The 14,761-nt window shown below is 40.4% G+C and overlaps 1 protein-coding gene across 7 annotated transcripts in view; it reads left to right on the forward strand.

Annotated features, from left to right (window-relative positions):
* The window catches only part of GLRA2 (glycine receptor alpha 2), a 129,531-nt gene that overhangs the window by 89,563 nt on the left and 25,207 nt on the right, over positions 1 to 14,761 (forward strand). For 5 of the 7 annotated variants that reach the window (XM_063342118.1, XM_063342129.1, XM_063342081.1 and 2 more), the window contains exons 8-9: positions 10,408 to 10,557; positions 12,398 to 12,517. In XM_063342118.1, the coding sequence (XP_063198188.1) occupies positions 10,408 to 10,557; positions 12,398 to 12,517 (270 nt within the window). The remainder of the gene's footprint in view (positions 1 to 10,407; positions 10,558 to 12,397; positions 12,518 to 14,761) is intronic. The other 2 variants (XM_063342098.1, XM_063342107.1) reach the window with 1 other exon arrangement.

Genomic DNA, 14,761 nt, shown 5'->3' on the forward strand with positions numbered 1-14,761 from the left:
CTTCAAAGGTCAAAGAATAATGCAATTTGGTGCAATTCTTCCTAACTGGGTAGCAGAGGTAATAACCGCATCTGGCATGGCTGAGGCTGAGCTGAATGAAGATTACTTTTCACCTGAGGTGGCTGAGGCGCTTTTGGATCTACAGAGGAAATGGAAAGGTTTTCTGAACCTGACTTAATGCTCTGTTTGGAAAAAAAAAAAGCAAAACAACAAAACTAACCCAAACAAAAAAAAAAAATTCAGAAAACTGTAATCACAGCAGAAAAGCTGGCATTTTAGAAATAGGCACTCTGGCTGTACTCAGACCAAACTGGCTTCTTATTTCAAATGAATCTTAAATATAAATGCTCCTTTGGTAAGTATCAGCATTTTACTCTGTTTATGAATTTAATGACATTGTTTCAAAATCCTGCCAGCGGTTCTTGCTAGCAATCATGCAATCATGGTTTTGTGGCTCCTCTTTAATCTTCCTCAGTTTTTTTCTCCTTGGTGATTGTTTTTATCCAAGCTCTCATCCACTGAAGAATTTACCACTTAGAGTCCAAGTAGTCAAGTGGGCATTTAATGGCATTAAAGAAATATTATCTGTTGATTTCACTAGGGAGGAAGAGACAGAAAGTTCTACTGTGAATGAGACCCGAGACTGACATTGTCATCTAGCTACAAAGTCTGCCTGTACGTTTATTTGCCTGTGTCTTAATGCAGCCATATATAATTCTCAATTTGCACTGATCCCAGCTGGATATGGGGGTGTTTCTGTGTGATAAATGTCTTCCAATTACTTAACAATAAGAAGCTGCTTCCTTGTAGCAGAGACATCAATCCTTATTTGTCACCTTCATAAACTGATCACCATGGCTCCACCAATCTGTTGATTACTTTCTTTGGTCCATACACAAGAAATGTCACAAATATTGGAACTATTTACTTTATTTCTGCCAACATAAGCTTGCTTTATTCACAAGTCAAACCAGAAGGATTAATTGGTGGGGCACTGAGATGCTGTAGTAACCTGTGGGGCATCTATGTGCACACAGAGTCATAATTTTCTTGTGGAGGCAGGAGGATTGGTTTTCCCTTTGACTGTAGAAAGCTTTATTGGAAGTCATCCTCCCCCTCTACTCTGCCCTTGTGAGGCCGCATCTGGAGTACTGTGTCCGGTTCTGGGCCTCGCAGTTCAAGAAGGACAGGGAACTGCTGGAGAGAGTCCAGATGGTCAAGGGACAGGAGCACCTCTCTTATGAGGAAAGGCTGAGAGACCTGGGTCTGTTTAGCCTGGAGAAGAGAAGACTGAGAGGGGAGCTCATCAATGCTCGTAAATATCTAAAGGGCAGGTGTAAAGAGGATGGGTCCAGGCTCTTCTCAGTGGTGCCCAGTGACAGGACAAGGGACAATGGGCACAAATGGGGACACAGGAAATTCCATCTCAACATGAGGAAAAACTGTTCTTTACTTTGATGGTGACAGAGCACTGTAACAGGCTGCCCAGAGAGGTGGTGGAGTCTCCTTCTCTGGAGATACTCAAAATCTGCCTGGATGCATTCCTGTCCAGCCTGCTGTGGGTGACCCTGCTCTGGCAGGGAAGTTGGACTAGATGATCTCCAGAGGTCCCTTCCAGCCCCTACAGTTCTGTGATTCTGTGATTCTGTCTGCTTGGTTTTGAAGGAAAAAAGAAAAACACTTAATCAAATGGTTGTAAGCTCTTATTCAAGATCAATTTCTTGGATAAAGAAGACGACAAAACATAAAAAGTGGGACTGAGTAAAAGAGCAGAGATGTGCCAAATACTAGTGGCAAGAAGCCGATGCTTGGTGTTTCAGGTTTCTTTCTGAGACAGCTCAAGCGCAGATCATGGGTCTTACTGGGTTGTCTGAGAACTGACGAACCCATCCCATCTCTGACAATGACATGGGGGGGTGGGTTAGCTGCCATGGTCTGCAACACTACTGTAGAGTACATTTTCGTTGGCCAGTTACGCCAGACTCTTTTTACCAAGAGTGCAGAGAGAGGCAACCAGGCTGGAGAGTGACAAGAATCACAATTTCCTATTTACCACATGGTGTTGAGAATGGGGAGGGCCGCCAGAAGCTCCTGTTTCCAAATAATTCAGCATTTCCCTTCTGTACCTTCTTGTTAACTATTTCTGTAGTGGTCTGAGCTAGACTTGAACTCCTGGCCTAGATATAAGAGACATTTCACTTTATTCTCATCTTAGCGAAAATTGACACAACACACAGTTCAGTACCTGTTTGCAAAAGTGGGCTTTTGACCCTGGTTACAATTTCAATTAGTGCTACTTCATTCCCAGTAGCAAAGGTCAGCCCGTCCCTGCATTATCCATGCATAATAAAATGCCCCAGTTTGCTCCCAAGCTGAACACCAGCACTGTTATCTGTCCAAAGCACAAGACTCTCTTCTCAGCTGTAACCTGCTTGGTTAGAAGAACTGCCTTAAGCTATTGCTCAGATATTATTTTTTTTCTTTATGTCTGAAAAACAGTCACACTATTTTCAAGGAAGTCAAGGGCTTTTGAAGTGGAAATGGTACATTCTGTCTAAATTTCCTGTACAGAAAGAATGAATTGTCAGGAATGGGAAATACAAGGCAACTACACCGTATGATTGCACAAAATGACACACGATGAATATGCCAATACTTCATACGCTCTGGGGAAGGAAAAACAAACAGTCTTGGCTTCACCAATCTGATAACTGATTCTCTATTTATGGGATTACATTTTTCGAGGGTGGAAATATGCTGTTTGAGAAGAAAGATCGTAAAGTATGAATAGACACAGCCCATGCTAAAAAGAAATATTTTATTGGTTCTCTAGAATGGCTTTCCTTTACCTGGAACACAAGTTTACTTTTTTTTGTAATGTGTCATATAGAGTACAGTTACATAATTTAAAGAAATACCAGCCTCTGGTGTGCAGTTACTGCTCTGTGCTCCTTTTATCGCGCCCTGCAGGACATACTATAACGCAGTCCTGCGTCATCTGAATCAGGTGTTAGCCATGTGTTGCAGACATTCACAAAGTGTTGGGTAATACCTGCAGTTTCTTGGGGGCCAGCCCTACTCTGAAGGTGGGTAGCATCTTGCTCGCTCTCTCCGGTGGGAGTAGGATTGAACGGGCACAGTGACAGCAGTCACCGCTCACAAACCAGTACTGTATCTGCGGCATCTTGGCCTGGTTAGCACAACAAAAATAGCTACTAGCTGTATTAGTGAATTGTGTTGCACATCTGTGATCACCCCTTCTGGCCCCTGCCCAGGGTCCTCTCTCTGAGCATCTTTGTAAAAACCTTAACTCTCTGATCGTCTTCAAAGACCTGAAGAAAATTTTCCTTCATCTTTGAAGGAAAAACAAACCATAAATGGTTCCCATACTTTCCCTGGCTTGAGTGCAGTCAGCATTTAGTTCTGCATCAGCAGTGGGTGGGAGGTTTAGCATCTCATGACTTGGCAGAACCAGCGATAGAAATAGAGCAAGAAATTTTGTATGAATAGTTTATTCACTGAAAAAGGCAATTTTGGGTGACTGGAACAACTTGTGAGTCCCTGCTGAGTTAGGTGGATACTTTCAGATGGAATCTGAATAATGGAGGGAGGGTGGGAGAGTTTGTTTCAGCATTTTTAGATTAAATATTTCTTCTTGTTTCTTGTTTTACTTTGAAAATTGCTCACATTTCATTTAAAAATGGAAGATGAAGTAGATGTTCCTGAAAAAAAGAAGAAAAAAGAGTTGAACAAAGTATTTTGGTCGATTAAAAAAAACCCCACGAGTTGTTTTATTAAAATAACTGGGAAAAGTGTGTTGCACATTCACCAAATATTATCATTTTTTCATACATCCAACACACCAACCAAATCAGTTATGTCATCATCTCAGAACAGGCATTTTACCCTGAGGGCAGTAGCTTTGTTCTTGGGTGGGACATCTGGGACTTGATTTTAACCCCATTTCACCTCAAAAGGAAAGGAGGCCACCAGCCAGGCTGGTTGTTTTCCCAAGCCACCTAGCAATGCAGTAAATGAGCTGATGAAGGACACCTACAACTTCCCCAGGATTCATTCATCAATGAACGATCTCCCATCAAAATCTGTCCCATATTACAAGTGCTTATTGACCAGTAACAGAATAGTAGCTCTGATTGATTGCTTAACTTTTTTCATTGCAAAGTACATTATGGAAAGAATATGGACATTAAAGTCTTGAAGAGGCAAACAAACATTTACCACAGTGTGGAAGATGAAAGCTTTTGTTCTCATTCCCCCCCCTGCAGAAGCAGCCCCCTTCAAGAGCAGGTCCCAAAGCAGCTGTGATGGACAGTTGCTTTACTTGACCTCTCCTGAATACTTCATGAAGATTTCCGTACCAGGCAAACAATTCCATTTTAAACTTGGTGGAATCTAAACCACTTACTGTTTTATGCCATAATGTCCACTAAGTTAAAAAGTCTTGTTGACCTGACCCATCAAGGTATTGCACAGTGACTATGAACCTTTAAAATTGCACGGTGTGAAGGATAAGTAGCTGGAAAGTGTTGCAACAACAGAATAGTATGAAATGACCGAGCTTTTAGGACTGGGAAAGTAATCTGCATTTTCTGGTGTGAATTTGTTTTAGAATGATGATATTTCATGGGGTGAAACACTTGGGTGAAAAAAAAGCTCCAGAGTAAGAGTGAGACAAAAAGAAAATATTTCCCTATAATAGCAGCTGACAACATGTTCTTCGTTCAGAAACTTTTCTGCCTGGAAATTGTGATGAAACCAGCTTCAGCTATATAAAGCTGATATATAAGAAAGAGCTATCAATTTCTTTATGAATTCAAGATCTGAAAAAAAAAAAATCCAGTAAGTTTTATGACGGTAGAATTCCGTGTTACTGCTTTGGTTTAAAAAAGAAAGTGAAATTTAATATAACATCAATGCCTTGTACTGGAAGGCAGTTTTACATAACTTTTGTTTCAGTTTTGATTTAAAATGTTACTTTGTTCTGTTTCATATTTCCAACCTGAAAAATTCTCTGAAACCTTTTTCCCCAAGAGATTCTTTTACTGCATAGGAGAAACTAATTTCAAATTGTAACAGTAGCTGAAAATTTTCTTGTTTAAAAAAAGTCTTGCTTAGAATGTGGTGTTGTGCAAAAGCAGAGGCTTGGGGCTTCATATCACAAGTCAAAGATCTTGTTTTCATGAGATCCTATCAACCAAAATAAGTGAATATATGTTTTTTAACACAGGCTTGCACCTTGCACTGCATATTGAAGTTATTTTCACAATGCAGAAGTCCGGGAGAGAATGGCTGTGTCTTTATTTCCATTTTACACCTGTTCAACAGAATCAGAGAGTCAAAGCAGTTGTCTGGAGTCTCATGAGGCTGGTGCTGTAGCAGAAATAGAGCTCCACATTTGGGTTGATTCACAAATGTCGACAAATGACAGCTGCTCAGCTGCAGGACCCATGACCATGTTTTTCCCTGGCTTGTCTCCACAAAAGCATGTTTCATTCTGGTGGTGACACATGGCAATATGCCAAAAGGTACCCAGAAGCTGTGAGAGGGTCACAGTGCTAAAATAAAAAGAGCTGTAAAAGTGGAAGGTTTAATCTTTACAAGATCATCATTAATGGTGTAATCCTCCTTGGACTTTCATTTCCAGGAATTTTGCTTCATTGATGCTACAGCAGTGCTGTATAGAGCATAAACTGGTCTTTTATTTACATAGTGGGCACGGCCAAATAACAAATGAGGGAAATTATGAAAGGAAAGAAGTTGCTTTATCACATTTACTATGGTTAACCTTATCATACTTGGCTCTTGGTGCAGACGGGTCTCACTCTGAAAACGTTCTCTCATTAACTGGCCCTAAAACATTTACAGAGTATCTGAATAATTGATATAATTTATGGTTTTATTGGTGGGAGCCATTGAATCCCCTCCTCCCAAACAACGTTAGAGACGAAGCTCTGCAACATGCAGTAAAAAATGGAGCAGCTATTTAAAGAAAGAAAAGGGCAAGAAAATCTTATTGTTCTTTCTGAACACGATGATGCTGAATGAGGCAGAGTTTCCAAATACCCGCTCATAAAAGTGCTGGAACTTATGTTGGGGCTACAGGCTTTTCAGAGGAATTTTTACAAGGTCTACCTTTGAAAAAAACAATCACCACTAATTTTTCATTTTATACTTGGTAGCTTGATAATGTCAAGTCTGCATTTGTAGTATTACTGCAGATCTTGTGTTCTGCCCTGTGTGTGAAATTGTGGGAAAGGTGGCAAATCCTCAGGTAACAGTCTCTGTTACATACGCTTGTGTGGGGTAACTTTTGTTATTCTGGTCTATTCTCTTTAGGATTACATCAAGATATGAGCTAACAGAGGCTTTATCTAACCAAAGTTGGCCTATATCAAGCAGACATACATAGCAGAAATAGCCATCAAAAACTACAGTCTTGGTCAAAAATGAGAGACTGCTATTTTTAGGGTACGGTTCGTTTGACTGTAGTATAGATATCTACCTTCCACTTAGATGCATTTTGTCCTAAAAATGCTTATTTCTTACCATTAATTTAAAAAAAAACACATACACATAACATGTTTTAAGTTAGGTGAGAGGAAACCTTCTCCAAAAAAATCTGGGCCTATACTGACTTGTATAGTGACAGTAGTGACTATGGAGCATGGAACATGGACGTGGTAGTTAAGGAATCTAGGGATACAATATTCATTGATGAGTCCTTACCAAAGCAGGTGATCTAGGTGTTTTAGCTGAGCAAACATAAAAGTTTTATGCTATGCTATGATCTGGGAAAAAAACCCACATATCTGGTAACTCTGTTTTTGATTTTGGTGGGAGAATCTCCCAAAGCAATGGATGTGCCTGTGATATCACAAAGTTTCTCAGTTTCGCAGACCCCAGCTCCTATGAGCATGTCATTCAGCAATATTTTTAACTGAAAATTAGATGTGAAAGGTTCCTTGTACAGTGCAAAGGAAAAATAAGAACCTAGGAATGAGATACACACTAGAGCCTCAGAATGGAAAGTTTCCTGTGGAGTTTAGTGAGAAATGGCTGAGGAGCTCCTAGAAAAAAGCATTTAATTGACACACGAGACACTGCGGTAAGAAGCTACAGCATCTGGTAGGCAAGTGGTTATAGCACTCACCTGGAATGTGCAGATCAAATTCACATCCTTTCTGTGCTCATCTCACTGAGGAAATTGTTAAAGCACCATGGAATACTCTTGTGTTAGGGCTTTCTTGGTCCCTGCATGCGTTTGGGACGCAGGGACAGAGAATGACTTCATATTCCACTGCTTAAGATTTACATCTAGGAAGGGGAAACTGTGTTGCCAGTCCTCAAGCCAATGTATTTTTAAATGTTTTCATACAAGGTGGAACAGGTTCAGCAGGGGTGTTTGAGAGAGCTCCACTTCAGATCAGTCTGCAATCTGGTAGATGTGACCATTTCCTAGTTGAAGGAAGACACAAGTTAAAGTCAGCTGAAGCAGACAGAGACCCTAAAATCCACCGAAACTTTGCACTGTGCATGTTATAAATACCAAATTTTTAGTGTACAATCTGGGCATTCACTTTATGACTTCTTTGGAAGCGTGTACCAGGCGAGGCCCTCCTAGGCTTGCTGTAGTAGATCTACACCATTTTCCATTCATAGGGGTGGCTAGAAAATAGTCTGTCTTCAGAAAATTGCATGTTTTTTTAGGCTTTTAGCAGCATAATTCTGCACATCATGAGATACATAGATAAAATTACATAAAGTGATTTGAAAACAAAGGGGTCAGCTTTCACTCATTGCGGGACTTTTCCATTTATTTAATTTGAATGTGTTGTTGGAAGCAATTGCTTTCTGTTTTCTCATTTAAAGCTGTGCCATAGTATGGCAATGGCTAAACAATAAAGCAAGCTACATACCTGCCAAATATGTCGTGATCCTCTGATACCAACCCAGCAGGCTGGAGTTAAAATAATCCAGCTGTCTCAGCAATTGTGTGGATGCCATTTACGGCAGCACTGTATAAGTGGCAGGAAGGCTAACTCAGGGCTTCCTTTATTATTTTGCCCTGCGTGCTTTATGCCCACTAGGACAGGATTTGCACCGTCAGAAATGCTGATTCTTGTGGCTTCAGCTCCCTGCATTGTGCCGTCTCTGGCAGCACAGTCCAGCTGTTTATGCATGTCTAATACGTTTCCTAAGGGCATTTGTAAAGGAAAACAAGCTGCCCCTTCAAGGAAGGTAACAAACAATCTAAACTCAGCTGCATTTTACAGAAATTACAGTGACTTGATTCCTACTGCGCCTCAGCCTGTGGCATAGAGTGTCTGGGACATTGTCGAGTTTTCACTGGGTTTCACAGCTGCTCAGTAAATACGTAACTTGTAAAATTTTTTTATGTGTGGGAGAGAGAAAGGCGTACCTGCTGTGTACCTAATTGAAAGGCACAGATTCATAGTGTCGCCTCAGCCTGCTAAATCCTCCTCTTCCATCTCAGCCTATGCATGTTGTATTGTGGGCACTGCAGAGTGGAGCTGCACTATAGGCTCAGCTACTGAAATGTGTGTTCCCGTGATGCAGGCTGAATAACAGTACTTGGCTCCTCTAAAATGTCCTGCTTCATGTTCAGGATCTGCAGGATGAAGCTCTGCATCCTTCATGCCATGCTTTAAATGCTAGTTCCTCTGCTCGTATTGCTTGTTGGAGCACCTAATGCAATATATTCCATTTGACATTAACAAAAAATGTTCTACAGATTTTGAAAAGGCATGCCATTCAAGAACATGGTAAATAGGAGCAAAATCTACTGAAATAGGTGTGCTTCCTTTCCTCATGAAAAGGTAGCCATGACCATAACAGCAAGGTCATTTTAAATAGTGTGTGCAAAGGGTAGAGATGGAGCTTCCCAAGGTGGAGATTGGGTCTCCTAAACATTAGAGTGTTAGATGCACAACATATCCTTTTCTACTCTTTTTTCAGACCACTGTATGTTTTGACCGCATCAGAACGTTTGGTCTGCAGGGCATTATTCAGATGTTAAATACCTTTGATTATAATTTTTCAGGGTTTAGGTATGATCCATTTTGCTTGTCTTGATTCAGTTGTATGGTGGTGCCATTTGAGGTGACCTTTGGTATCTGAGATATCTCCAGAGGATTGGTTTGTATGATACTGGAGATTTGTGCTCTGTTGGATGTCATGATTTAGCAAATGGAGGCTAGGTCCCTAATGTGGCTGTATGTGGTACTTTACTTTATTTATTTAGACAACTGAGTAAAGCCTCATGTATCTATGCTTACTCAGTGGTTATAAGCTCCACTTTACAGACACGAAGATGAAGAAGCACTATTTGGGTGTTATTCATCTCATCCTAGAGAAGACGTCTAAAACGATTCAGATGCATTACATCCTAGAAATGCCTGCTCTTCCTCATTCCTTGATTTTGTTATATCAAAGTACTTTAGGCAACTAGCTCATGTGTATGTTGTAGACACTAAAAGTCAGATGATTTTAATTCCACCCTGGATGTAATACCTGATAAACAAATGAGACAACCTGCTGTTGCCTAATCATAAGATCTCTGCTTAAGAACTGCAAGACTACAAAGAAAGGCAGAGACCAAATACAGCTATGGAGAACAATGTACCTTTGATATGCATAGTGCGTAGCTCATTAATTGGCTACTGTTTGGCCCAGTGCGGGTAAGATGATAAAAATCTTGTGAAATTGCAGTACCGTAATATATCTGATTTTACTGTGAACAAGTCAATTCAAATCAAAATAGGCTTTTAATCAAACAGAGGCATCTGGTATTTGGGTATTTGTAGTAGATAATGTCTATGAAGATTTGTTTTTCTTATAGAGTTGTTGGATAAAGGTCAAGCAACTAGGATCTAATATTTAATTGGTAAAGTCATATCAACCCATAGGATACAGTAGCCTGAGTTTACTTTGAGGCTATGTATACCAAACATAGCTAATTAATCAATACAGTAATTGGTTCATAAAAGATGAAAAAGGTGATAATTATAAGCTTTATTGAGTTGTTTTTCAATAAGTATTGTATCACGCCCTGTGTCACAAATACGTATTCTTTCTGACAAGCTGTGATTGTGACTATAGGAGCACTTGCATTTTGTTAGATTAATTCTAAAGGCAGTAGCTCATAATTTGTGTATTCTTTGTGGGCATACACTTCCATTAATAGCTGGATTATTTATTTATTATAAGCCAGTAAACTAACAAGCCAAAACACAAAACAAGAAGAACCACATCTCTTTGAACAACTGGAACTCATGTTGTGCAGAATTGTGTTTATTTCTTCATGTCAATATCTTCAGCTTACGAAGAAGTTTGAAAGATAACATGCTGTGTCCTATTTCTTTCTAGGTCTCCTATGTAAAAGCTATTGACATCTGGATGGCCGTGTGCCTTCTCTTTGTCTTTGCTGCATTACTGGAATATGCAGCAGTCAACTTTGTTTCACGGCAGCACAAGGAGTTTCTGAGGCTTCGAAGAAGGCAAAGAAGACAAAACAAGGTACAGCTGCTCTTATCTTGGGGTGACTGAGTCCACCCTGTCAGCCTGCTGACGTGCAGTTGATTTCTTATCTCAGTCCTTCTTGCCCTTGTAGTGGAGTCTCATTCTAAAGTTTCCTTTTGAGTGATTTACTCCTTGAGAAAGAGCTGAGTTTATTTGCAGCTTATGATAAATGTCAATGGATTGGTCACTGATTCCAAGAATTTTATTCTCTTGCAATTGCTGAGCCAGATGTACCTTTACAAATACTGTGCTACTATGTGGCACCCACGGCTGCAAGCAATGACATAGATAAGAAGACCAAAAGTATTTCCTTGACGTCATCCAGATGTGCTGAGATCAGCACATGCCTGAGGCCTGTCTTTTCTAGTGCTACCCTAAGCTAGTCAGGCTAAAATGGGAGATTCCTTAGGGTAGCCCATTGCAGAGCGATTGGCATTTCTGCCCTCGCTTTTAAACCACCAGCAACTGGTGTCTTTCCCAGCTGAAACCAGGAAACATGGCCACTTTAAGCACAGAGAAGGATTAGGAGAATTTCCTCTCTAGATTCTATTTCACAGTTTGTTACTGATACAAACCTCAAATTTTTAACAAAGGGCCTATTTGTGAGTATCATTATCACGTCATTTTATGCCAGTGACTGAAATATAGAAGACAGTCTTGTTTTTAACGTAGATGTCATTCTAGAAATAATTTTTGGAAGCCTTTCCATCTTCCCTGATTTTTTTCTTTGGTAAATGGAAAGACAAGAATAAACATTAAATTGAATTTTAGTCCAGTTACGATCATTCCCGCAATTATAAAGGCTTCATCTTTTCTGTATCTATGTCACTGGTTTTTGGTATCAGTAGAAACATTTAGGTTTACTCTGTACATATGCATTTGCTAGGTGAAGTAAATATTTGCTTGAGCTGCACGAGTGCTTCAAGCCACAAATAATGGTTTCCTTTACAAGAGGGATGACAACAATGGTACAGGGCATTTGTGTTTTGACAGGTATGTCTAATAAATGTCCTGTAGTTAATGTAATATTTGATGGATGCTCTAGGAAGCAATTCAGTGCTGCTCTCTGGTTTAGTATTATTGTCAGGTGAATTGAGATTCCCGTTAAGATTAGATTACAGGAGAGAGAAGAGATGCTTGCCCGTCTGCAGGCATGCGTGCTGGAGGCATTGCCACTGGAAGCCTTTGTTTCCAAAACCAGTGTGGCAGCAGCAGAAGCTGCTGTATGGGGTCTGTAATTTCAGTTTTGGAAACAACGTCTGCTTGAGAGAAGAACAAGTAGGCAAGATGCCACCATTGGTAACTAGTAGTATCCACTGGCATCACTCAAAAATTACGAGGTTTTGGTCCATGGAAGTGGTCATTCATCTGCTGTGGGAATGATTTTTCTGGTGACTATTAAAAGAAAGTTATTTCAAAGCAAATCACCAGAAGACCTGTGTTTATCCTAAGCCAGTCAGTACACAGATTCTTTGCAAAATGTGTAATGGCCTAATTAAATACAAGGCAATATTCTGCTGAAGTAAGAGACACCTATCCGTTTGCACAGGCTTTCTTTCACTTTTCCTATGAATCTGGTTGCATGAATTTCAAAATAGGAAATAATGTCACTAAGGCCATCTCTTCAGGAGATGTTTTCTGCATCTCTTTACTTGAATTCGTCTCTCACGATTTTCTCAGTTTATTTTGCCTTGAAAGTGATTCACGTTGTTTTGCATGGTGGTCTTCTCTAACTGAGCCATTCTTCTCTTTGCGTGTTGTGTATGTTTGTCGTTGTGTTGCCGCTGTGCTATTCTCATTCTTGCTGCTGCTATCTATGCTGACACTCTGGGGACAGGCACAGACTATGACTGTTGGGAATGAAAGCGTCGAGTCCGTGCGGCGCATGAATGGCTTGAGGAGCAAAGAGTCATCAGCTTACGGGACAGTGAATCAGATCGGCAATTCAAGTTTGAGGGTAAAACTGTAGTGAGAAAGAGAAAGCAAGAGAGAGTTTTAGTATGTGCAATGATGCCATAAATCAGCAAAATGGATGATTTTGATGGCATCACTGGTCGTCTCTTGTGTTCTCTTTGCTGAATGTCCCTGCAAAATACAAAGAACTGTCCCCAGCATGAACAGCAGTTTCATGTTGTACATTCTTGTAGCCCAACCTTATGCTTGCTTTTTCCCATGGTTGGTTGTGCCACTCCCATTCCAAGCCGCCCAAGGAAAGTGCATGTATATTCAGTAGCCTGGTTCTGTATAAATGCAGGGTGAATGGGGGGGACAGGAGCATAGGAAATGCCTTGAGACAGTAAATCCCACTTTGTGTCATCTTTCAGATGAAAACATTCCAACAAAATTTGGTATGTATAATGAAATGCATTTTTATTGGTATGGTATTTATTCCTGAACTGTCAACCTGCAGTGTTCCTCCTTGTGATGTCCTGAGCCCTGCTTAGTGGAGTATGAATAGCTATGAATGAAAAAATGTATTTCATTGGTTTCTTTTTATTTGCTTGGAGAAGAGCCATGGGGCTGAAATCTTTTACACAGTGTAACGTGTAGCAGGTCAGAAGCAATGTGATAGCAGCTGATAGATCCAGATTACGGGTGAGTTGTGGAGGTAATAAAATCAGTGGTGGAGAGAGAAATGAGCTTAGTGTGCAGCTCACTGCTTAGTACTGGTGGCTGAGAAATGAAATGTATTCTTTTAAATAAAATGGGACCAGGATTTAAATCTTTCAGGACCTGATTTCCCAGAACAAAAACATTGCTTGAGCAGCTTTTGAGCTGTAATGGGCCTCTGACTTTGATCAAGCTCTGTAAAGTTATGTGATTATAAGATGCAGATGATTTCAGTGGATTTTGTATACTGTAAAGGGAATTAGTAGCTTTCAAAATCAAAGCAAAAAAAAAGCAGTCAGGCAAAATTAAGATAGAGGGTTTACAATGCAATAAATTGTTCACATTCAGAGCTACGATATCAAGCAGTAGAGCCTTCATTTCTGGATACTTTCTATTGTAGAAATAATCATATTTACATATATGCAAAACTGAACATAAAAAGAAAAAATTCACGATCTCTCTAGAAGATATGACTAACATTACTATGCTGCCACTGGAAAGCTGATGCCACACAACTACAAAACCAGTCCAAGTAAGTACTCAGTGTTGCGTGTCTTACCACTCACAAAGGGCTAGTGGTCCAGCTAAGTTTGTGTAAGGCCCAGTTATCCTCTCTCTAAGGAAAGCTTGCAGAAACCTCTCTTCTGCTTTTGAATATTGTGTATTACATACACAGCCGGGGCAGTGCACCGAGGGGCCATGTCTCTGCAGTACTTTTGCTGCAGAACCCTAGGAGCTGGAGCTGCACTGGCGTTGCTTTCCCCTGGAGAACTCCCACCACTGAAGTGATGTGCACTGGAGAGGTGAACAGAGGAGATCTACCAAGACAGAGGTTTCTGGAGCAACGTTACCATAGCTGCAGCTCCGTACTTTTCTGCTCAAGAGAAGGTTTGTGTGCAGAGGAGAACATAGCAACACAGCCTGTGGTGCCACAAGAATCCTCACAAGCAGGGCACTTGACTTGCTGAGGTATTGATCACTGGTTTATGGTGAATACAAATCTAAAAGTCATAGTCAAGAGGAGATAGTGTCAAAGAAGCGTGATTGAATATTTATACTGCATCATTCAGTGCTAATCTGGGGGGAGAAAAAATAGGTGCTAAATTGCACCTGGCCAGGATTCCTGGATTTAGTGGCTAGATTTACAAAACAAGAAAAATACTGTTCTCAGTTTTGTAAGCCTGTATCTCTGTCACTGCTTTCATTATTGCTTCTGCTGGGTCTTATTCTTCTTAGTGCTGCTACCCTCAGGTCATTGCATGAAAACACAAGGCGCCTTAAGAGACCATCAGATCTCTTAAGCCAAAGATCAAACTGGTTAATATTTCTCTAGGAAAGTCTGGGTTGTATTTTTGATGGTCCAGAAATTGTATTTACAGCTGAAACATTGACCTGTGATTGTGTTAGAAAAGATTGCACTATCAGGACTTGTTGCCTTCTTCCATACAGAATAGATCCCTATATCCTCAGGTAATCAGTGCTTCAGCCTGTCTGCCTCCCCCATGCAGTTTCTGTTGGAGCAAGCATTCAATGCTTGTCCTAAAGATTTGTGTAGTCTTCCCACTCACGGTGTAGCAATATTTCACTGCTG

This window comes from Chroicocephalus ridibundus, chromosome 1, assembly GCF_963924245.1.
Source record: "Chroicocephalus ridibundus chromosome 1, bChrRid1.1, whole genome shotgun sequence".
Taxonomy (NCBI): domain Eukaryota; kingdom Metazoa; phylum Chordata; class Aves; order Charadriiformes; family Laridae; genus Chroicocephalus; species Chroicocephalus ridibundus.